The sequence below is a fragment of the Hyla sarda genome, chromosome 2 (assembly GCF_029499605.1).
Source record: "Hyla sarda isolate aHylSar1 chromosome 2, aHylSar1.hap1, whole genome shotgun sequence".
Lineage (NCBI taxonomy): Eukaryota > Metazoa > Chordata > Amphibia > Anura > Hylidae > Hyla > Hyla sarda.
Genome location: NC_079190.1, coordinates 208,612,034 through 208,637,507, shown reverse-complemented (window position 1 = coordinate 208,637,507; position 25,474 = coordinate 208,612,034). Strand labels below are relative to the sequence as shown.

The following is a 25,474-nucleotide window of genomic DNA, read 5'->3' as shown; positions in this document are numbered from 1 at the left end:
TCTCTCCCAATAATACATGCTTGATGTGCCATCTGTGTAATCTAGGCTACTGCTATCCTAACTAGCTCATGTATTAGCAAAGCTACATTCCTATAGAGTTTTGGTTCCAGCCCATGAGGAACTGACCCTCTACCTAAGGCACACTTCTCATCCTGAGGAGTTTGCCGATGTTCAATCTGACACTGACCACCTCTGTGATCTGCACTTCCTCAGGACTTGGATGCCTCCTCCCTCCTCTACTCTCTGATCTGCTGTTTACAACTCCCTTTTCCTCCCAGCTGATATCACTAAGAATTTGCTAAAATGTTCCAAACTTAACAAGGGTTTCTGCATCAAGTCAAACAACATTTATCATCCCATACATGTGAATTTGGTTTCAATTACCCTATTCAAATGCTATGGTAAATGACTGCACAGAATTTTGGTTCCTCTTTGGAATAGCATGCTACATGTCCTACGCTGAAATACTGGATTAGACCAAATAAGTGAGAATGGGCTAATTCTTGTGATGATCTACTAAAAGGTTTAATTCTTTTCTATTTAAAATCAATAATAAATCTCAGTGCAACTCTAGTCTTATATGACATTACAAAGTGAATAACAGGGTATCCATGTAGGTAGTAGTCCCAATTCACATTATACTATTAAGGTTTTGCAGCAAAAAAAATAAAAAATACAAAACACCTTAGAGCATTGGTGACATAAGAAGTCCATAGATAGTAAGAATGTTCGTTGCTAGGCCTGGTGTGGATCACATAGGTATCAATAAACCTGTCTATTAGGAAACTGTTTGCCTTCTGTAGTGTTCACAGCACTGGATTGAGATATTGCAGCTATAACAGTAGTGCAGTTGTGTATAGCTAGCTAGGCTGCCATGGCTTTATATTACACAGTCCCTGTAATATGGACCTTCCACATTAATTGTAAAGATATTGGGGTTCAGTTTTGTCTTCATGGCATCACTTCTTGTATCTAAGAAAATGACTCAGCCATGCAGCTTGCTTAAACATGCTTAAAAGGTCTCCTGAGGTAACAGGATTGCTGTCATACAGTTCTGTCACTTCTGTGCACCAGAATTAAAAAAAGAGTACAGAGGTTAGACATGTGTCACATGATGTCTACTGCATCTTAAAAATCATTGCATATATATATTATATATATGAAAAATATCTGAGTGGAATAATGACATTTCTGATTAATAACACTTTTTATACATTAGCTGAGAAATACTACTGACAATTAGGGTATGTTCACACCAAGGAAGGACTTGCACCTTTATGCGGAATATACGCTAATTTCCACAGCAATTTGCAGCAGAAATAAGCACCGAACAAAGGGACGGTGACATCACTTAGCCCAACCACTTTCACTGCTAAAACGCATACCTTTGTAATGTAAGTGTGCCAACAGTTCCTTGGTGTGCTGGGAGTAGCTGCCTAGACCTCTTCAGTCTCCTTCTGTAGCTCTACACGACCAGTGAGCCTGAGCAGCCTCTAAGCCGTGACTTGGAACCAAGACCATGCAAGATCTGGAGCATGTACTGTGTCTCAGTGGGACCATCACATGGCTTCATGTCACTGCTAAAAGGCTGCTCTGGCTAGATCGTCCGGTGGGGCTACAGGAGATGGGAGTGGTCTAGGTGACCATCTCCAATGCACCAAGGATGGTGCACTTACATGACAAAGGTATCACTATATGTTTTAGTGGAAGTGACAGGGCAAATGTGGTGTCACTTTCCCTTTCAACACAGAGAGAGACTCTGCTTGCGGATTCCACCAAATGAATAATAATGTTCATTCTTTTGGCAGATTCATTTCCAAGGCAGAATTTTCCACCATTGAAATTTCACAGTGTGAAAGGGTCAACAGGAGACCCATTGACCCCAATATTTAAATTCATGCAGTGGAATCTCTCAGCATAATTTTACATGCATTTGGAGGAAGATTAAAGACTATTGCTGTAGAACATTGGTTGTAGCCTATGATGTAAACATTTGACCTCCATAGCTTGTAGCTATGTGGTGTACATACTTACACTTCAGTAAGAAGAGCATGGTCACTGGCATTTGAGGAGAAGTGTTGTTCAAGGATGGATACGGTGCCAGTGAGGGCCACATGACCACAACCGCAGAAGAGGGCCACTCCAGAAAAGCACAGAATGGTTGCCACCAATGAAGCATATGGAACTCCTCCCAAGCACTTAATGCAGCATTCAAAGCAACCTGCACATGGAGAGAGGAAAGAGTCAGTACAGTGGGTGAATACTTCGCACAAGTGCATACAGCAGCTGCAGTCTCCCCCTGTTAACAAGAAACTAGGTCATAAGTACAAAAGGATGCAATGTAGGGAGATAAAAAAAAAATCCCCATATTAAAAAAAAAAAAAAAAAAATCCTTGAGAAAGTCCAATAGGACGTCCCTGAGTACAGATACTCCGAATCAGGTCATCCACATGTTTAAATTGCCTTTTGTGTTTATGTAAAGCAGCAGAAGGAGCTTTCATTTCCCACCACATAAATCTAGCAAACAAGCATACAAGATGTCCGCATGGCTTCATCAGCACAAAATCATTCATTATACAAGAAGTGGTGGCAGACAAAGCAAAACAAGGTGGCAGGACACTGTGTGCAGCCTGACATTAATATTCTGCCTGGTGGTCTCATAAGATGAACTTCTAGCACTCGGTATTCTTCTGGGATAGTCACACTGTAAATCTGACAGTCCCCAATGGATTTGTAAGAACAATGCATTTATCTATCCCAAAGCAGCTCCAGAAGCAAATCCAAAGTACTATAAAAGAGTACCAGCAATAACTTCTAATATATGAGGTTACAATATGGTGATTTCCCTTAAAAGCAGGTTTAACAGTTACTCCCATAAAAGGCCTGAAATGCGATTCATTAAGAGTTAACTTGGGGCAAGAAGAGGAATTTGTCAGGACCTATCAATTATTGCCCAAAACACAATGGTACTAAGTGTATAGTTGTGGTTTGTTAAAATAAATTGAATTATTTCAGTCAATACATTAAAATATATATATATATATATATATATATTATATATATTATATATATATATATATATATATATATATATATATATATATATATATATATATATATAAAACTCAATGTATGTATGTATGTGTGTATGTTCCAGCTAGTGCTGGGCAGTATACCGGTTCATACCGAATACCGAAATTTTTGTCATGCACAATATGAATTTTTCCCATACCGCAATACCGGTTGGTCCCTCCCCCTCGGAAATTAATGAATTATCAACCCAGCGCTGCACTGTCCCCACATCGGGGAACTAATCATATGTGACCCGCGAGCGCTGTTCTGCTTCAACCCCCCTCCAATTAATTATCAGCCCAGTGCTGCGCTGTCCCCATCTGGGAACTAATCACATGTCACCCGCAAGCGCTGCCCTTCTCGTCCTCCTCTTTTTTGTGGGCCACCGGCGCTGAAACTCTGTACTGTATGTTATATCCCTATGCCCGGGCTGCAAAAGATAAAGAAAATAAAATTTTACTCACTTTCCCCGTCGGAGAGCTGTCAGCCTCTCACCGGCCGCAGCGATGTTCCGCCTCGGCCGGTAATAGGTTGAGCGCACTGTCATGTAAGAAGCCGGCTTCTTACATGACAGTGGGCTCAACTTATCATCGGCCGAGGCGGAACATCACTGCGGCCGGTGATAGGCTGACGGCTCTCTGACGTTCCTGTCCCCAGGAAGCAGGTGAGGCCAGTACTGAACCAACGGGAGGTGATTTAAAGTTTATTTTGTTTATCTTTTGCAGCCTGGGCATAGGTATACAAGGTACAGTACAGAGTTCCAGAGCCGGCGGACCGCAACATGCGAGCGACATGTGATTAGTTCCCCGATGGGGACAGCGCAGTGCTGGGCTGATAATGAATTAGAGGGGGGGGGGGGAGAAATACCGTTATAGACTGTGGAACCACCATAAGTTACAAAAATACCGTGATACACATTTTTGGTCATACCGCCCAGCTCTAGTTCCAGCATCACGTCCAAACAGCTAAAGATATTAACCTGAACCTTGGTACACATGTTACTTATATGTCAACAACAAACATAGGATAGGTGATTTAACCCATACTCACCACCATTTGCCACAGTCTGGGTTTTTGCTTAAAGTCCCATACAAGTCTATAGGAAATATATGTTACTGCATAACTTCCAAACTGCTGGAGATATTTCGATAATACTTGGTCACATGTTATATGTCCACTTAAAATATAAGATAGTTAATTTAACCCTTAAGTGGACATATAAGTAACTAACTATCTTATATTTTAAGTGGACATATAAGCAACAACTGACCAAGTATTCTCGAAATATCTCTAGCCGTTTGGAAGTTATGCAGTAACATATTTTCTATAGACTTGTATGGGACTTTAAACAAAGACCCTGACCCTCACAAATGGGGGTAGTTAAGGGTTAAATTAACTATCTTTTATTTTAACTACCCCCATTTGTGAGGGTCAGGGTTTCTGTTTAAAGACCCATGGAAATCTATGGGAAATGTATGTTCCCACATAACTTCCGTACGGATGATGATATTTCAATAATACCTGGTACACATATTACTTATAAGATATGATAGTTAAATTAACCCTTACCCAAACCCTTATATAAAAGATGGGTTTTTGTTTCAAGTCCCATGCAAGTATATCAGACTTTCGTTACCTTACTCCACAAGCTCAACTCTGCATCTACTGGTGAATGTGTCAATCCGACTTGCAAGCCACATCCCATCTCACAAAGACACGCCCACTGTTTAAGATCTTTTATTCTCTACCCTTTTTGCACATCAGTCTGGCTTGCAAATCACACCCAGTCCCACAAAGCAATGTCTCCTTCTATTTTCAGCTTACAATATCTTCATCACAAATCAGTCCCACCTGAGGACAGGATATGAGGGCTGGATAGGAGGTCGGTATATGAGGACGGGATAGGGGGACAGAATAGGGGGATGGGCTATGAGGTCGGGCTAGGGTGACTTGATAGGAGGACAGGAAATGGGGTTGGGATATGAAGTCAAAAGCTTTCTCCTTTGTCGATTTTCCTTCCCAACAAGGATTAGGAAGGAACCACCGTGTACTCAGCTAGTAAACAATAAAAATAAAGTATTTTAACAGTAATACCAATGAGACCTACAGAAACTGAAGTGGCGTAAAGTAATAAAACCGCATTTAAACCTTTAAGTCAAATATGTATATATATATAATAACAATCAAAAACCTTACCCCTTTGTAAAACAATTGTGTGTGTTTATACTGAGGTATAGAAAAATATATAAACAATGGAGGAAATTTATCAAAGCTGTACAATCAAGGTCAGAAGTGATATTGTAGCAAATTTTGTGCAAGTCTGTTAGTTATTAAAAGTTTTGCGACTTTTGTGTATATATGTTAGTATTTTGTTGTAAAGTAGCTCTTCTGTGGGACCAGATAAAATGTAGTAGCCTTTACTACCCATTTGCATCAGAAAGCCTTGGGTAGTGCTGGGCAGTATGACCAAAAATGCATATCATGGTATTTTTGTAAGTTATGGCAGTTCCACGGTATTTAATGGTATTCCCCCCCCCCCCCCCCCAACGCTGGGGAACTAACCATGTGTGACCTGCGGGCGCTGCTCCCCCAGTCCTCCTGTGAGCAGACGGTGCTTTAAATGAATGAGTTGTGTGCCGCGGCGCTGGAAATGATTAATGAAGGAAATCTGTACTGATTCATTTTACAAATTCCTGTGCCCGGGCCTGCAAAAAACAAACAAAATAAACTTTGACTCACCTTCCTACGTTCCCCCGGTATCGGACTCACTGTTCTCTGTTGCAATCTTCATGCTGCTTCCTGGGGACGGGAATGTCACAGAGCCGTCAGCGTTTCACCGGCCACAGTGATGTCCCGCCTCAGCCGGTGATAGGCTGAGCGCACTGTCATGTAAGGAGCCGGCCGGCTCCTTACATGACAGTGCGTTCAGCCTATCACCGGCCGAGGCGGGACATCGCTGCGGCCGGTGATACGCTGACAGCTCTGTGACGTTCCCGTCCCCAGGAAGCAGCATGACGATTGCAATGGATAACAGTGAGGCCAATACCGGATCAATGGGGAAAGGTAGGTCAAAGTTTATTTTGTTTATTTTTGCAGCCCGGGCACAGGACTATGTAAAACTAATCAGTACAGATTTCCTTCATTAATCATTTCCGCCGCGGCACGCAAATCATTTAAAGCGCTGGCGGCTCACAGGAGGATGGAGGGAGCAGTGGCTGCGGGTCACATAGGATTAGTTCCCCGATGTGGGGACAGCGCTGTGGCTGATAATTCATTCATTCGAAGGGGGGGGGTGGATGGGCCCACCGGTATTGCGATATAGGAAAAATTCATATCGTACAGAATTAAAAAAAAACTGTATTTGTTATGAACCGGTATATTGTCCAGCACTAGCCTTGGGCACCAGATATAGGAAATGTGACTTTTTGAAAAGGTGCAATTTTATGCAAAAGTTGATTCCAGCCAAGAAAATACTTAGAAGCTAACATATACGTAAACCGGTTAAAGAAATCACTGTACACATTAGACACATTCTTTTCAGATTTAAATCTATTGTACATCGTGTGCCACTTTGATAAGTTGACATGTATGCAAGTCATAAATGGTTCTTATTTGTTATAAATACAACAGAATTTATGCATGAAATTATACATTTTCCCCAGCATTTATACATCTTAGCTAAAATGCAGTACCAGACAATACCCATTGGGCAGCAGTGGTTCAGGTTCTGGAAAATAGGAGCAAACGGACCTTTTTTTTGTAACCTCTGACTATGGAGCCGTAGAAGGTCAAGGGACAGTCGATAATGTATTGAATTTACAATGTAAGAGGGTCCCTAAACTCAGACAACATGCAACTCTGAGGCGGACCCTGATGTATACACCATTGTTTTATTTATTTTCTTTTTTTCAAGTACTGTCTGTGAAAACTAGATCAATAGGGACCTGTCTATGTTGCCCATTAGGCTGTAAACATTGACAACATACACAAGCGCTACTGACCTTGAGTTTTCAATTCTGTCCATGGAATAAAATGTCAGCCATTGTATACTTTTGCTGAGTGACTGATATGCTGTCCTATAGGAATACAATTGGCCTATAATATCTGGATTAAACACTTTCCATATACACCCTTCCCTAATATAAACCTTTTTGGAATACTCTGCTTATTAAGAACAACATGAAAAAGACATGAAACCGAGGAGATAGCAGTTTATTAGTTCTAAAGAAGCAACAGCTTCTTCTAAGTAAAATAAAGGATAAGCAAATTTTATAAACATCTCATAACTTAATTTATAGCAAAAATGCTTTAGAAAACCATTTAGGAAAAGCTTCAATAGCAGCAGGATACAATGATGTAGACAAAGCAGCTGCAGATCCCATAGGACAGCTTTCTATCAGTATATAGAATACATGTCCCCAGTCTTCCTACAAGGTTTCTATACATCCATTACAGCTGAACAGTGACTGCCCCTACATGGGTCATGTAAATATCAGTTAGCTAAAGCAAATATTTTACCATGGGAAGCATTGCATAGCCAATGGCAGCAAAGATGTCCTCTCCAGTTGTTGCAGAGTTCATTCCCATGCACTTTAAGAAAACTTTACCATTGTCTATACAGAACCGCTTAACATTTTAGTGCAGTCAAATACAAAACACATGTTGCTTTAGACACATGGTTCTACTTTTTGGTAGGGTGTTACTAAGTATTCCACCAGCATTAACCAGCTGTTTTACCATCTTAAAGGCTTTTCTCAGGGACTGGATATTTCAGACTCACATAATTGTGAATGATAACTAAGAAAGTTAAGCAAAGAGCTACAAAATTATTTTTGGTATTTTTATCAACACCACCTGCTGTGTCATGATATGCCCTTTGGTAAAAGTCTGCTTCAAGGAGTGTGCCCACCTGCCTTCACTATGACACACTACAGAAAAAGTTTTCTGTAGTGGGTAGGGGTACTCTGCTGGAAAACATTTTTTTTTAAATCAACTGGTGCCAGAAAGTTAAACAGATTTGTAAATCACTTCTATTAAAAAATCTTAATCCTTCCAGTACTTATCAGGTGCTGTATACTACAGAGGAATTTCCTTTCTGTCTGACCACAGTGCTCTCTGCGGACACCTCTGTCCATTTTAGGAACTGTCCAGAGTAGGAGGAAATCCCCATAGCAAACCTATCCTGCTCTGGACAGTTGAGGGTAGGTTTGGACTTTCTGGTACCAGTTGATTTAAAAAAAAAATAAAGTTTTCCAGCAGAGTAACCCTTTAACTATAGGGGGTGCAGATGTAGCAGTCCCACTGCCACCCTGGTGCCTTAGGGGGCTCAAAAGAACATCTGCCCTGTAAGAGACTAGTATTATAAATGGCACATGGGGCCCTGTTCCAGATTTTGCATTGGGGCCTAGAAGCTACACTGCAATATACGCCTCTGTCTGGAAATGTATAGTTAACATCGACAAAGTAGATTTCCAATGCAGGTGGCGATAGCTTAAAGTCCAAACACTGCAATGGTTCAAAGATTCTATGCCTAAAGGATCACTAAACCCTTAGTTGGTAGCAATGGAGGAAGAGTTGACAGTGGAACATTATGTTCTTTTTAAGACATTGCACAATGCAATTATTTTACCACAATTAGGAATATATTTACCTAGCAACCAAAAGCATCTACTGTAGTCATCATCTGGGAGACAAACCGCTCTGAAGCTCCCAATATACCATGTCTAATAATAGGGTGGGCCTAGGGAACCGGTGTCACTTAAGTTCGTAGACTTAGCGACCATCCAGGAGGACAGGCTCAGATAATAGCACATGAATTCATCCCAATGAAATCCAAGGAAATTACATTTTAATTAAAAAAGAAACGCTGCATCAAGTCCAAGCATTAAATACTATAAATCACTGAGCGGCATTTCGGACTGATATAATCCATAGATTACCAGCACACAATAGCGGATTAACTGATATGACTGGAAAGTTAGCGAGATGAGAAAAGAGACAAAGCGAGCAGCTAAGCTATTGGTCAATCTAGAGACAGATGTGGGTCAGCTCAGCTTGTTAAAAGGGAATATCTTCCATATGGTACAAGGGGAACTTTTTTTATCCATTTATATTGTTTATAAGCAAGTATACACACATTTCAAACATGGTTACAATTACACATTTTAAGGAACGCTGTCTCTTTACAGTTTCTAACCATTACAAATCTGCCTACACATTTTGGGAGAAAACCAGGATGCCCCTTACAGCCAAGAAGTTCTGGGCCGCTGCTCACTCCTCATTACGAGAAGAGGGAGGGCAGGGGTAGTCAACTCTGGGGGGAGGAGTCTGAGGCAATGAAAAGTGTCAGGAGTGTGTCAATGGAAAGGACATTAGTACTTTAAAGGGAAGGGAAGAAGCACAACATGGCATTTGCTCTAAGAGGGTAGGAGGGAAGGGGAAGACAAAATAAAATGGGCTTAGTGGGAGAAGGCAAGAGAACAACCTATAGGGTACATTCACAAGTAAATCATTTTTTACTGCAGATTAGAAGCTGTGCTCATTTAGTTTGCATTGAAATCTTTGCAGGATCCTGTGCGTGTGAACGTACTCTAAAGGGGGGTTTCTTTTTTAAATAATCCGGGGCAGGAAATGGCGGAAAAAAAAAAAAAAGAAGTGGTGCACCATTTTCTTTCTAATTGTGGCAGGGCCTCTAACATCAGTACCAGCTATACTGCCCTGATGGTGGCCCTGATGGGAGCCCTTAGACATGGCTTCTTTGAGTCAAATAGAAAATCCAGCACATAAAATTGACCTTAAAGGGAACCGGTCAGCTTTTTGTTGGGTATCTGTTTCCTAGAGGTGATGTTGGCTACCAAACTTAATAAAAAAAACAAAACAAAAAAAAAACCTCTTTACTTCTAAGCCAAGTTTCAAAGAGGTGGGGCCAAACTGCCTAAGTGCCACAGTCTGGCAGGCTCTCTCTTTTTCTCTCACCGCCAAGCTCTTCCTCAATACATGTATGAAGCCCTATAAGAAGAGACTGGGAGGTGAGGGCAAGTGAGAAAGCCTCTGCCTCCTTCACACTTGGTTGAAAAATAAAAAAGGTGCTTTTATAAGTTTCACAACCACCATCAGCTCCAGGAAAGATACAGCTTGGTTAGCTAACCTAACAGCTATCCAATAATGTCTGTAACTATTAGTAGCACATGCAGTGGACAGCTTGGAATTTATAACATCTATTACCAATGATTACTTTACTTATTTTAAAGCAGAAATAAATCCAGGGTGATATACATATTGTGAAGAGAGATTAAATAGTAATTAATATATGACTTTGCTGCTCCTGCTTGACTTTATTTTTATTCCGGCCTGAATATCGCTAATAATAAACTAAATTCTATTCTAGCAGGAAGTTGACCATAGATTTTACATTTAACAGTCATTTTAAGATCCGCATTTTTACTGGCCATTGAGTTAAAGTTATTATGCCTTTCCTGAAGAAAAACTTGACATTCTATGCTCTGACAAGATGCATTTTCATCCTGAAAAATCAATTTAGCAAACCTTTTTCCACCAATGGAAAAAAAAAATATCCCATTTTTATGTATATTGACTGTAAAGGTAATGATTGACATCTTCCTTGACCATAACTAATATCAAAAATGTGTGGTTAATGTGATTGTTTAACTTCGGTATAATTTTTATGCGTTTAATATAAACGTCATCTTTGACCAAAGCTTATTGGCGATTCATGACTTTCATCCAATCATCCATATTTGCTTTCTTTAGTCTATTTTTCTCAGCTTAAGTGCTTGTTTTTAACTTGGCTTTTCTATGTGTAAATCCCTTTTTATTCAGTCGATTTCTCACAGTTCTGTCAGAAACATTGACTCCCGTTTTCTCTCATTTGTTTTTGTTCTGTTGCAGAGCTTTGAATTTTCTTTCCCGACACTTTGATTCCTTCCTTGGTGTACCGATATGTTTTTCCTTTATAACCTTCCTGTTTTCTTTATACTTGCACTCAATCTCACACTCCGCTGACTAGGAACAACCAACATCTTTTGCCAAATATTTTAGAATACTATCTTTAAAGTGTTTTATAATACATTTTTCAATTCGTAGCTCACTTTCTGGGGCCATCCTGTATTTCAGTTAGCCGAATCCCATCACTTGTTAAGGTCTCTAAGACCTTTCTCTTTTACCTGTAGATGAATTTGCATTGTCAAATTTTTGTTGATGGTTTAAAAAAAGTTAAAAAAAAAAAAAAAAAAAAATGCAAATTACAAGGGGCTTGCAGAATTGTTAACTCTTGATATGGGATCTGCTTGATATGGGATCATGTGAAATAAGTTCCATTCATTTGTTTGAGGTGTATTTCATGAAGCATAAATGTTCGGCTATTAAACAAACATTGCTTTATGTTAGATCAGTAATTTGTGTAATTGCCAAGGAAACCTAAGCAAAGGCCTTTAGCCTCCCAAGACATTTGCATGGGATTGACTGAATTTTTCTAGTAAATTTGAAAAAAAAATCTGACAGCAACATTATTGTACATCAAAGAAAATGTATCAGTAATATGTTTTTATTAATTAAAACCAAACCCTAACCTTTTTTTTTTTTTAAATCTGTTCATATTTTCTAAGATTTAGAAGTAGTAGATTCAATTTTTTTTTTATTCTATAATCTGTACAAGATCATGAAGGCAACCATTTTGCCTGCACGGCTATTAAAATGGTAATCCAGTAGCTAAACAGAGTACTCAGGTTGTGTGTGGTATTCCATTTTATCTCCAATCACCTCAATGGAGCCAAGCTGCAATACCGCATACAAACTGAGGGCAGGTGTGGTGCTTTTTATTTTTCTCAGCTCTGTCTTCTTAATCCTGAATAACCCCTTTAACTGCATTATACCTATGCTTTACAGCAGCTACATGACTATAAAAATGTCAAACCTGGAAACAATTTTAGATAGTATTCTAGGTATCCTGTCACTGTGCAGGAAAGGGGAAGAAGGAAGCTGTGCCCATCACCTACTGCCAGTGGTGGATTCTCTGCTATCTATCCATGGTTGTTACTTTTTATTGTAATTCTGCTTGTGAGGATATTGAGGAGACTTCTGAAAAGTGATCTCTACAGCACAGGAAGTGAATGTCTATTAGGAGGCTTAAAGGGGTACTCCAGTGAAATTTATATATATTTTTTTTAATCAACTGGTGCCAGAAAGTTAACCAGATTTGTAAATTACTTCTATTAAAAAATCTTAACCCTTCCAGTTCTTATCAGCTGCTGTATGCTCTACAGCAGGGGTCTCAAACTTTTGGCCCTCCAGATGTTGCTAAACTTACCATAATCTCCCAGCATTCCTGACAGCCATTAGTTGCAGCAAATGGCTGTCTAGGCATTTCCAGGCATGCTTGGAGTTGAAGTTTTGCAACATCTGGAAGGCCACCAGTTTGAGACCCCTGCTCTACAGGAAGTTCTTTTCTTTTTAAATTTCTTTTCTGTATGACCACAAGTGCTCTCTGCTGACACCTGTCTGTCTGTCTCGGGAACTGTCAAGAGCAGGATAAGTTTGCTATGGGGATTTTCTCCTGCTCTTGACAGTTCCTGAGACAGACAGACAGGTGTCAGCAGAGAGCACTGTGGTCAGACAGAAAATTAATTTAAAAAGAAAAGAACTTCCCGTGGATTATACAGCAGAACTGGGAGGATTAAGATTTTTTAACTGAAGTAATTTACAAATCTGTTTAACTTTCTGCCACCAGTTGATTTAAAAATAATTCATTTTAACCGGAGTACCCCTTTAATGACCCCTGTGAAAATTGTAAGATTTCAGTCATTATTTTTTTATAGGGCGACATATCTATGGAGGGAAAAGTTATAAAAATAAAGAAAAAAATCGGTTTTTAATTAGGTTTTCATGACTCGCCATAACTAGAGAACTATGTATATGGCAGGGGCTCAAATTAAGATTTTGTACAGTTGAACAAAGCCTGAATACACAGAAGTCACACATACGCAATTTTAGGTATCCCAGCAAGCATGGCTTATACTGCTCTATAGTCTTCAAAAGCCCCAGATTAGATATTTTACCATTTGCTGATACCCTTGCCTTTAATACAGCCATCTGGTGTCTAGCAAATGGTATAAAATCTGCTTTCAGGACCAAGGCCTTAAATTGCAGGGTTTTTCTGAATTATTAACTTGAGGGATATATGCAGAATAGGTTTTTCCTTTATTTGTAAAGGGAAATTGTGACTAATATTTTATATTCTGTAAGTGGGTCACTGTACCATTCATTACCACTTCATAAAATAATGCATATTACAGGACAATAGACCTTGTTCTCTGCCTGCACACACAATGTGTGTAGTTCATGGTTGAAAACCTCTGACCTAATTGGATGAAAAAGTAGGGGAGCCACATAACAATAATAATACCCTCTATTTATATAGTGGCAACATATTCCAAAATGCAGATTAGAAGGCCACAGATGCACAAAAGAAAGGGCAAGAATGCCTACAGTACACATACATTTTATTGTAATACAAACTACAGCTACAAACATCAATCATATCGACGCTATTAACAGCCTCAGCATTCAGCACTACTGCATATAGTGGGGATTAACTTGACTGTAAAAAAAAAAAAAAAAAAAAAAAAAGACCAAGAGAAAAAGGGGTACTCCGCTGCTCAGCGTTTGGAACAAACTTCCAAACGCTGGAGCCGGCATGACGTCCTAGCCACGCCCCCTCATGCCACCACACCCTGCCCCCTCAATGCAAGTCTATGGGAGGGGGCGTGATGCCTGTCACGCCCCCTCCCATAGACTTGCATTGAAGGGGCGGGGCGTGATGTCATGAGGGGATATGACGTTACGAGCTCCCGGCACTGGCTTCAGCATTCGGAACAGTTTGTTCCAAATGCTGAGCAGCGGAGTAGCCCTTTAACCCCTTAAGGACTCAGCTCATTTGGACCTTAAGGACTCAAAAAATCATAACTTTTATATTTTCATCCACAGACTAGTATGAGGGCTTGTTTTTTGCGCGACCAGTTGTCCGTTGTAATGCCATCACTCACTTTACCATAAAATGTATGGCGCAACCCAAAAAATACTATTTGTGTGGGGAAATTAAAAAGAAAACCGCAATTTTGCAAATTTTGGAAGGTTTTGTTTTCACGTTGTACAATTTATGGTAAAAATGACATGTGTTTTTTTATTCTCTGGGTCAATACGATTAAAATGATACCCATGATTATACACTTTTCTATTACTGTTGCGCTTAAAAAAAAATCGCAAACTTTTTAACCAAATGAGTACATTTAAAATCCCCCTATTTTGAAGACCTATAAATTTTTCATTTTTCCGTATAAGCGGTGGTATGAGGGCTCATTTTTGCGCCGTGATCTGTACTTTTTATTAATACCATATTTGCTTATACAAAACTTTTATTATATTTTTTATTAATTTTTTTGGGAATAAAATGTTATAAAAAAGCAGCTATTTTGGACTTTTTTTTTTTTTTTTTTTTATGTTCACGTCGTATCACCGTACAGGATCATTTACATTTTATTTTAATAGTTTGGCTATTTACGCACGCGGTGATACCAAATATGTATATAAAATAAATTTATTTTTTTTACACTTTTTGGGGGTAAAATGGGACAATTTACATTTTTATTGGGGGAGGGGGTTTTTCAAATTTTTTTACTTTATTTTTTTTACTTTTATTTTTACACTTTAATAGTCCCCATAGGGGACTATTTAAAGCAATCACCTGATTGCTAATCCTGTTTAGTGCTATGTATAGGACATGGCACTGATCAGGGTTATCGGTGATCTTCTGCTCTGGTCTGCGGGAAGGCAGATCAGAGCAGAAGACTCCCGGAAGGCAGCGGAGCCAGGTGAGGGGACCTCCGTCTGCCGTGCAGGATGATCGGATCGCCGCGGCAGCGCTGCGGGCGATCCGATCATCCTGTTAAGTGACCGCGATGCTGCAGATGCCGTGATCGGTATTGATCACGGCATCTGAGGGGTTAATGGCAGACAGCCGCGGGATCGCGGGTGTCCGCCATTACCGGCGGGTCCCTGGCTGCGATCCACAGCTGGGACCTGCCGCGCATGATGCCGGCATCGCTCCGATGCACGCGGTTATGCTCAGGACGTAAATGTACGTCCTGGTGCGTTAAGTACCACGTCACCAGGACGTACATTTACGTCCTGCGTCATTAAGGGGTTAATGTTTTTTACATTATGTACAGCCCCAGTGTACAGACATATCATGGGTCCCACTGATCATTCACCTACCCTTTCTCTGCCTAATCCACTTATTGATCGATTTTATTCGATTCCTAAATTGCCATCTGCTTTTACTTAGCAATCACTCTGGATACAATTACTTCAAACCTACTGACGAAAACCTCCCCGTATATCATTACTAATATTTTCCAGTCAGCATACATGTATCAATTTTAATTCTTCCCCAAAATCCTCTGATAAGGGTTTAGCCAGTCACTAATTTTATACAACAGTTCTTATAAAAAAAAAAAATTTTTAAACTCAACAACCTAGTCAACACATTGGCTTTCCTAACCCAAAAGTCAGCTATGCTTCTGCAGGCTCACCCCATCAAGCATTTTGCAATAGACAAAAAATATAGACAGATAACTGGGATGAAAAAGTCTGAACCAAAGCCAGGTGTTACACTGCATTCAAGACATTATTCATCCTAATACGGTTATGATATACTTAGAGTTCCTGAAATATACAACATTCCACTACTAAATCTTCAGAGTTTGATACTACACAGAATGAATCATACATTCATCATAGAAAAGCTACACTATATCACCTAAGCCCCTGAACACATTATACTAGGCCTCTCAACAGCCAAAAGTATCATTCAGCATGTTAAATGTATACACGAGGCTAAATGCTCAAAATGTGTCTTGTAGTAAAATGGCAGAAAATCAAAAAGACATCTTTCAGAGAGGCTCCCTTTGGGATATGTAATCTTGCATTTCCTTGCTAAAAAGATCTGGTGCGACAGGATGGAATAATAAAAGCCAGGACACAACAGCTGTCCCTGGTGACTAGCACCATCTGCTAGCCCCTTTCCAACCCCTCTTAAGAGCATCACTCCTCTTTCCCGTACAGTGGTTTGTCAGTGCAGCGCTGCTTAATACCCCTGTTTGTTCCACTCTAGGGAAAATAATAATAATAATAATGAACCAGTTACACCCATAACAAAAAAATAAGACTATGATCAAAGCGCAAGTGCCAATAGCACCAACAATGGTATTACTGTACGCAACATATTGTAGATGTCAAGCCTGGGCAATCTCGTATAGAGACAAATAAGCACCATGAAAACAACATTCTTACTATGATGAATTATATCGGACATTACAAGATAATATTATAAGGCTAAAGTAATTTTCATATACGGCTTGAAGGGGGGGAATGTATATGACTGATGGTAAACGAGTTTTGTAGAATGTTGTGCCAGGAGCAAAATCATCAATATCCTAACAAAGTAATATAAAGACAAACACTTTGTATAGAACATATGCTTAATGTAAACTTATAAACTGTTGGGTAAATGTAAATATTCAGCAGTGATCCAAGATAGTGGACAGAAAGGTGGAAGATATAGATACAAACATATTTACATAAACATTTTTTATTTAGAAAATAAAAAAACTTTAAAAACATAAATTCCTCCTTTAAATTTTTTCTTTTTACATTTTGACAGGAAAGGGAGTATCGCCTATACCACCAAGAGTTCATTTCAAGGCCAGTGTCCCCGAAAAATGGGATATTTGTGTTCACATTTATTGCAAGGGGCAGGGTGTGTTTTTGTATTGTGTGAATTTATAGCTCCTAATTGCTTTGTGTGATATAATCCACTGATGCATATTGCCTTGAAAAAAGTTTAAGAAAAATTGGGACCAAATGAGGAATCGTTTATCAGTGTAAATAATTTAAAATGAGGGGGAAAAAATGTAGAAAAAAAAAATTTCAAGGTGCAGAGGTCGAAAATAACCCTGAATATAAATGACATAGTACAAACACATCAATGTCTCTTGCTTTCAAAGACCATTTTGTCCAAAGCATCACCAGAACCCTTTTGTTCACCACAGCAGAATAAAAACATTTTTGTCCTCAGGCTTGTGAGCAGCCGTCGCCATGGAAACAAGTTAATAACGGCCCAGTGACTTGCTCAGTGCTGCCTGTGATCCTGGCTGCAAATGTAACACATTCTCAGAAGGAGGGCCGGCTAAAACAAGGGCCAACATTATTAAGGGAATCAGAGCCATTTAATATATATTTAATAACCAACAGCAGCGTTCAGCTATGCTGCCCGTCAGGGTTTACATGGACAACTGGGTGAGAGAAGGTGACACAGTCTGTCCAATACACACCAGCCTATAAAAAAAAGGACCAGCTTATTTGGTGACCTTATTTTAGGGCCAGGCACATGTACTTTCCCTATTACAGTCTGTTTAGGAACCATATCATAGACGCTGTATAGTAATCCCATTTTCAGGGAACATCCTATGAGTTTTGGCAGAGGTGTAGGATTTAATTGCTTTACTGGGCAAAGGGCCAGCACCGCTCCAGCCATGTCAGTGATCAAACCACAGCGCTCGCTAGAAGTTTCTCTCATTCGAAAATTCATTTATTTGCAAAATAAGAAAAATACAGGCAACAAGAAAGGCTGCACAAAGGTAATGCCAACATATAGTGTTCCTGACTGTAACAACAGCAGGAATAACTGGAATTTTTTTAAAAAACAGGATTCCATATAAAATGTCAAAAACTGTTTAATGTGGTTTAAATTAAGTCCAATTACGGGGTCTGTGTCGGAGAAAGTTACTAAAAAGATCATTTTTTATTTGCTGTTGTAATTGATGAAATTTGGAAATGGTAGAAGTCTGAAATGATGCTTCTTACTAATCCCTACACCACACCTTTCCACAGTTCAGCAGTGAATACGGTCCATATTTCTAAGTCTAAGCAGAAGACCATTCCTTTTTTCTGATAACAGATCCCATAGGTTCACTGAAATCTATTTTCTTATATGTGCTTTTATATATCCTCTTTACATTTAGTAATATTGATGCTTTCACATGGGACTCAGTACTTGGAGCCCACTGGGTTACACACAAGCAAGGAAAGCAAAAAGGTATACAAATTAGTTTTCTTTCAAAGCTTTTCTTGGGAGTGGGAGACATCTTTCCCACTCCCCACCCCATGGTTGTGAAAGTTCTCAAGCACTATTGTCTCTTGAGGTTCTCAGGAAGTGAGACCAGAAGAACTTTTCATATGCAAAGCTGGGAAACTAGTGCACTCCAGAACAGAGGCGGAGGGGGTAGCATATTATGTTGAACCAAAAACCCAGCTATGCCCTCAGTATGTCAAGCAGAGATTAAGGGCACACAGCAAAGTAAATATAAAAGGTCGGCTGTGGCTACACCTTACAGAAAATGTCATGAGGAACTGTTGAGAATTTGACATCATGGCTACATATTGCTGATATTAGGGATTCTGGTAATGCAATCCATCTAACTATTGTTTTTGTGTTCTGTATTATCAATTGGTAATTGTGATTTGTTCACGATTAAGAATCAAGACTTTTCCAAGGTTTGGTTTTGGTCCTATATAAACTTAAAGGGGTATTCCGGGCAAAAACCATTTTATCCCTTATCCAAAGGATAGGGGATAAGGTGTCTGATCGAGGGGGCCCACTGCTGAGATCCCCGCAATCTCCCTACAGCACTCGCATTCTATGCGGGTGCGGAATCTCCAGTTTCGGAAACCTCCGGGTCTGGGGATGTAACGTTACGTCACACCCCCTCAATTCATGTCTATGGGAGGGGGCGTGACGGCCGTCACGCCCCCTCCCATAGACATGAATGGAGGGGGCGTAGCGTGACATCACGTCCCCAGACCCGGAGGTTTCCGAAACTGGAGATTCCGCACCCGCATGGAATGCGGGTGCTGTAGGGAGATTGCGGGGGGGTCTAAGCAGCGGGTCTCCCGCGATCAGACATCTTATCCCCTATCCTTTGGATTGGGGATAAAATGTTTTTGCCCAGAATACCCCTTTATACCCCTTTTTTTTAGTTATGAACCTTATTGGTTTCTTTTTATACTGCCTTACAAACCGTAGCAATAATCTTAACATTTCAATTTAATTAAAATTACTAGCCAAGCCTTAAAATTTTTACCCCAAGATCATATCTATATAGATATCTCAAAAACGAACAACAAAGCATTAAGGGCAGCCACTAACTGACTGAACAGGCCACATAAGGTTATGATTCTTTCCAATTATATGATGCTCATATCACAAACTAAGCCGACCTGTGATCCTCATATCCCAACCTGGGATTGTCGGCTTTAGCCAGATGCTGCATGGATCTATCCAGGTTCTTGGTTTGCAGAGGAATAATATGAAGCATTACGTCATTAAGATATCATTATAGTAATGAACAAATCCTGGTTTTACATGAAGCAGGCAGATGACTAGAGAATGGATGCAATTATTTATAACCAATAAAGAAACATTACCAGAAGCAGATGACAAAAATGACAAGATGTGTGAACTATAAAGGTTAGCATAGCAAGTTGCATCTTAGAATATCTATCTAAGGGAAAGCAACTCTATCAATTAATATACCAAAAAGTAATAAAATCAGTCATCTGTAAGAAATATATAGCTTGGAATGTATTCTAGATAGACACTAGAGACCAGCAGTAGCTATTGACTTCTGCACTGCATGTGAACTCAATGTATCCCATCTCTTTATTTACCTCCAGTACCCAAGGGACTCATACTGCCGCTCATTGTTGGCACTTGCTGTGGCCTTGAACTCCCGTACATCCAGTGGTACCTGCCAATTTCCATTTCTTGTCTGCTGCTGTTCACTGCCAATTTTAGGTAGTAAAAAGTCAGTGTTCTCCTGCATATTATTTGAAGTCAATTCCACATTTTAGTTATTCTAGCAAAACTACTGAATGGAAGTTAGCCACAGACATCAACGTTCCTTTTGCTAAAGATGAGAATCGACATGAGACAACGTATTAGAGAGTATGGCAAGAAAATCTATTAAGATTTGATAATGGTTAGGAAACTTGGAAGATAGAAGAAACAAATAAAGTGGCTTTGCAATGATTGCAGTAACATAAGCTACAGGATATACAGTGGTAATCTAAACACGGCCTTGTGTGGGTCCATTTATATTCATAGAAACATGATGCTGCTGACAATTAAAGGATTAATGGGAGATCTAGTTAGCGCATGATGCTGACTGCTTGTTTATTCCCAAGACAGCAGTGTTTAGGCCAAGTATGATCATACTTTGCCGTTTGTCTATTAAGTCAGTAAAGTTCATCACATCCAAACATTCCCACCATCACCAGATTTACTAATAATCACAATTTTATATTGTAGTTTAGTACTCCTCCTATTTGCTGCAGACCAAAAATAGTTCCACTGTAAACATTTAGCACAACTACTTTACCATTTTATTTATAAATTACAGCCATATGGAAGGAAGTTGCAAATTAACATTTTTTTTAAGCTACTGAACATCTATGCAGGTCTAATGACCCCATAGAACCAAAATCCACAAACAAGACCTAGTCACACTTTTTTTGATACAAGCAGTCAAACAGTTGGCTCCCCTGTAAAGCTTCCTGAACACATAAGACAGATGCGGGCTAAAAGCTCTCATAATTCTGCATACATATGTCGACCAGGCTGAACGTGCATGTATTCTGAATAGGGACAGGGGAGAAAGCCACTGCCAGAGTTCTATGGATCTTTTTTATCTCCCAGAGAACAAACCCAACATGCCCGATCCTTCTCTCCCCCAAATATCCCATTATAACCTAATGTAATATTGGGGAAGAGAAGACTCTGGCATGTTGAATTTGTTCTCTGGGAGATAAGCCGGCACCAATGATTAGATGGTAAAATAGATGGGTTCAATGTGTGTGGCTAAGTTAACCTATTTGTAAGAACCGTGTCTGTACTGTATATTACATAGTGCTCTCATTGGGGAGATCAAAACCTGTCCAGAGCAAAAGTTGACCAGTTGCCCATAGCAACCAATCAGATCCTTTTTTCATTTTTCAAAGGCCTTTTCAAAAATGAAAAAAGCTATTTGATTGGTTTTGATAAATCTTCCCCAAATAGTGCTTAATCCATTAGGACTATTATCATTTTCCTTTTTTCCGTATTATAAATGGCCATAATTATACAAAATTTACTTTGCATTGGGTTTCTGATTGTTTGCATTAGTGAAATACACTTGACAAGGTCTAATAATAATAATAACTGGCTATGGTTTTGCCAGCGGGTTTGAGAAACACTTACTTGGCTCTCTCAGGCTATATATATATCTATATCTATATATATATATCTATATCTCTATATCTATATCTATATATAGTTTAAAACCGGTTCTCAAAGTAAAGAGTATTACTGTCCCACTCCTACTTTAGAATAATAAAATCATTAATTCAGGTGTTTATTATAAAGTTTTTTGGTTAATATTAAGGAAAAACGCAATGAATACATTACAATGCACATATTTGGGTACACAGTATTGTATTACTTTGTTCTGCTGTTTTTGTTTTCTAAAATGTTCTTTGGAACAAACAATTAGGTGCCTGTAGTGTTGGAGATCTTTTGAAGTTCAAGACTGAGACTTTCCATTCAAACTTTTGTATGGTTACCATTATATCAAAGAAATAAAAGAAAAACAGCCGTAAACACAGATATCATTCATGGAAATCACTTGACAAGAAAAAGTACCCATTTGCCAATGTCCTAATAAAGACCCAAACAGCATCAAAGCTTTGATGCTATTTGGATGGTAAAGCCAGACTAAAGCCTAAGCAGATCAAAAGATACTGCTGGAATATTGTGATAGAAAAAGAAATTCTTGTTAGTTTTGGCATCTAACTTTCCTATGGACTGACCCTCAGGAAACAGTCCTTTAAATTAATTCCAGTATAATACTGAATGCCTCACACTTGGCAGGTAGATTTCTTTTGAGGAGGACTGAAAAAAATTAGATTTCAGGAAATATTAGCTAAGCACATTAAACCCTGCTGAGATTGTCTTCATTTTCAAAATAGGAAACATCCAGTTCAATCAGGATATTAAAGGGGCACTGTGGAGGGAAAAGAATCACATCAACTGGTGCAAGAAAGTTAAACAGATTTGTAAAAAACTTCTATTAAAAAAAACAAAAAACCCTGAAGCATTTCAGTATTTATCAGCTGCTGTATGTTCTAAATCAAGTAGTATTTTCAGTCACACACAGTGCTCTTTGCTGCCACCTCTGTCGAAGTCAGGAACTGTCCAGAGCAGGAGCAATTCCCATAATAAACATCTGCTGCTCTAGACAGTGCCTGACATGGGCAAAGGTGGCAGCAGAGGGCAGCAGGTTTGATTGGAAAGGCTACAATACTTCCTCCAGAGCATACAGCAGTTTATAAGTTCAGCAAGAGTATAATCCTCCTGGCACCAGTTAATTTTTATAATTTTTTTCCCCCTCGGGTGTACCCCTTTAAAAACATTATGGTCACTTAAATGGGAAATTTAAGTTAACATAGAATGGCACTGAATTTCTAGGCAAGAGTTTCCTAACCATGGTGCCTCCACCTTTTTTTAAACTACAACTTCCAGTCCAAAGTGATCTCATTGGTTGCTATGGGCAACACAGCAACTTTTCCTTTGTACAGGTTTTAGGTTTTGATACATTTCCCCCAATATGCGGGAGCAGGGTGCTCTGGCTCCCTATGTTATGTAGTGGTTGTGCCATGTCACTGCCGGTCAGCTTTCATTTACTTCAAACAGAGCTAAACTGCAGTACCTCAGCATAGCCACTTCACAATGTATGGAGCTGAGGTTCAGGCTCCTGTATATAATGGCCCCGATTTACTAAAAGCTCAGTGTAGTTTTCTTTGTGGCTTTTTTTCCCCCCCAACAGATATTTTTCCAGGGTATTTACTAATGTTTCCCTACATTTTGCACTTTTCCCTACATTTTGCTTATTTTACACTTGCTCTGAACAGTAGGGTTTTCCTCCGCTCAAATCCACCACATTTTCTGTGCAAACTTAGTCAATATGTTGGGATTTTTTGAAAATGTCGAGGACATGCACTCTTTTGGTGACCACACCCCTTCCCCTGATGACCATGCCCCCTTTTCGAGTTCTCTCAGTAAGGTTTGTTTCAATTCTGTTGCACATTCTGGCGCAGACAAAATTTCTGTCACAATGCCCTAGAATCTGGTGCACAACCCGACAAAACATGTTGAGTTTACAATAGTAAATCAGGGCCATTGTGTACATCCAGGCGCCATGGCTGTGCAGAACAGCTGATGATCGAGGGTGCTGGGTGTTGGACCCCCTGCCAATCAGCTATTGGATCAGTAACATTTGTCCCCAAAGCCCTTTTAGTTTCTGGTGTCAAAACACAAAAATGTTCGTCTGGAGGTCTATAAATTTCTTATTGTGTGTTTTCCAGAGAACTATATGTGGACTGCTGCAGTCTTGTAAAGTTTACATTTATTTGTCAACCCCTGCACTAACGTCCTGTTTATCTGTTAGGTTATGTTTACATCTGATAAAAGGACCCTACATTTTGGGAGTGCACGGGCATACAGGCAAAGCATTATGCCAACATATATGATGGCATTCTTGTGCCAGGGCTATTAAAGAGTAGCTCCCCCCATCCTTTTTTTTTTCTTTTTTTCTCTGTCCCTGCCTATTGTCCATCTATCCCTAACCCCCTCCCTGCCTTTAAATTTTTTTTTACCATCTGAGAAATGCCTTTTTGTCTACCTGGTAGTGTGCTCACCAGGCAAACTTCTCCAGCAGGTGCGACGTCATTGACGCCTGCTGGGGGGGCTGACTTCTGCCCTTAGCTCATCTATACAGGGTGCCTCCAGCTGTTTCACCACTACAACTCCCAGCTTGCCCTGACATCTATTGGCTGTCAGTGCATGCTGGGAGTTGTAGTGGTGAAAGAACTAGAGGCACCATGTGTTGAAAACAATAACTGTTATGGCCATGGCGCTACCCCAAACACCGCTTATCCCCGCCCAAAAAAAAAAAGACATACCCAAGTGTAGGACAGTCCTGAGGCAGCAGCAGCGTGTGACCCCAGGGAGCCAATTACCGCATCCTCTGTGTTCTCAGCACTCGCTCCCGCCTGTCTGATTGACAGGCAGGGAGCGAGCGCAGGCTGACTGAATTAGGACCGATTCCCCGGCCGGCATCGGTCCTAATTCAGTCGATGTCACGGCAGGCTGCAGCCTGCCACTAGGAGGGAGACTCCTAGTGGCCGGTTTTCAAATATAAAATACAATATTTTTTATAAAATAAAATAATGAAAGTATATTAGAGATACGTTGTAGTACATAAAAAAAAGGTTGGTGGCTGTGCCCATTTAAGCTCAATGGACTTAACATAGCATGTACATAGAAATGGACCAAAAATTGTCACAAGTAGAATGTTTTTTGTGTGGGACTCCCAAGTGTAGGCAGCTTCCTTTGAGTCCCACAAAATAACAGTATATGCATAGAAATGGAACAAAGTCATTGGTAGGTAGGCTATGGTATATACAGTTATGCTGGTATGGTAATGTTGGGTCACATGTGAATGTAACCTTATTGGAAAAAACTAAAATTTATTCTCAGCAGGTGGTTCCCACTAATATCCTGTAACACTGCGCGAGCACTGGATAATGTAACAAACCATGCCATGATGACAATGTACTCTGTACACAGACAATCAAGTGGGAGTAACATATATCAACAATTTACCATGAAAATTCTAGCTATAAACCCCAGATCAGTAGTTAGATGTTCTTGCCATGAAAAAGGTCATTAAAGGACCTGTCACTTTCCATCTGATGACATCACTACACATAACGCCTCCTGAAACAACAATCTATGACCCAACCTTTGTTGACCTACCATTGTCTACACCTTATACAACCAAATTTAGCTTTATTCATTTAAAAATAGCCTATTTGCATTTAGATCTAGAATGGTCTATGGAGTATTTCACTATTGAGAATCTTTTCTTAGCATTCACAGATTTTAAAAATACAGTTCCCCCCGTTGAAGAGCAGCATGCTCACTATGTCCTGCACATATGGCATGTTACCTAGAATGAATAATGTCATACATACTGGCAAGAAGGTCTGGTTTATCATTACTTATGGCCAACCAGTTTGGTTCCATTTACCATAAAGGTCCACATGGATGTCACAGTGCTTGAAAAAAAATGCCTAAATTAGTTGAATACCAGTTTATGGCATAGTTAAAGTCTAGGGTATAAATTATGGCAAATAGAAGGAAGCTTGCCTTGATGAAACAAAGTTTCTAGAACTG

At 39.6% G+C, this 25,474-nt stretch overlaps 1 protein-coding gene across 6 annotated transcripts in view; it reads right to left on the bottom strand.

The window, feature by feature from the left end:
- The window catches only part of GPM6B (glycoprotein M6B), a 148,647-nt gene that overhangs the window by 9,967 nt on the left and 113,206 nt on the right, over positions 1–25,474 (bottom strand). For 3 of the 6 annotated variants that reach the window (XM_056556259.1, XM_056556257.1, XM_056556260.1), the window contains exons 2-3: positions 19,873–19,986; positions 2,035–2,221 (exon numbers count right to left, since the gene is read on the bottom strand). In XM_056556259.1, coding sequence (XP_056412234.1) covers positions 2,035–2,221; positions 19,873–19,986 — 301 coding nt within the window. The remainder of the gene's footprint in view (positions 1–2,034; positions 2,222–19,872; positions 19,987–25,474) is intronic. The other 3 variants (XM_056556262.1, XM_056556261.1, XM_056556263.1) reach the window with 1 other exon arrangement.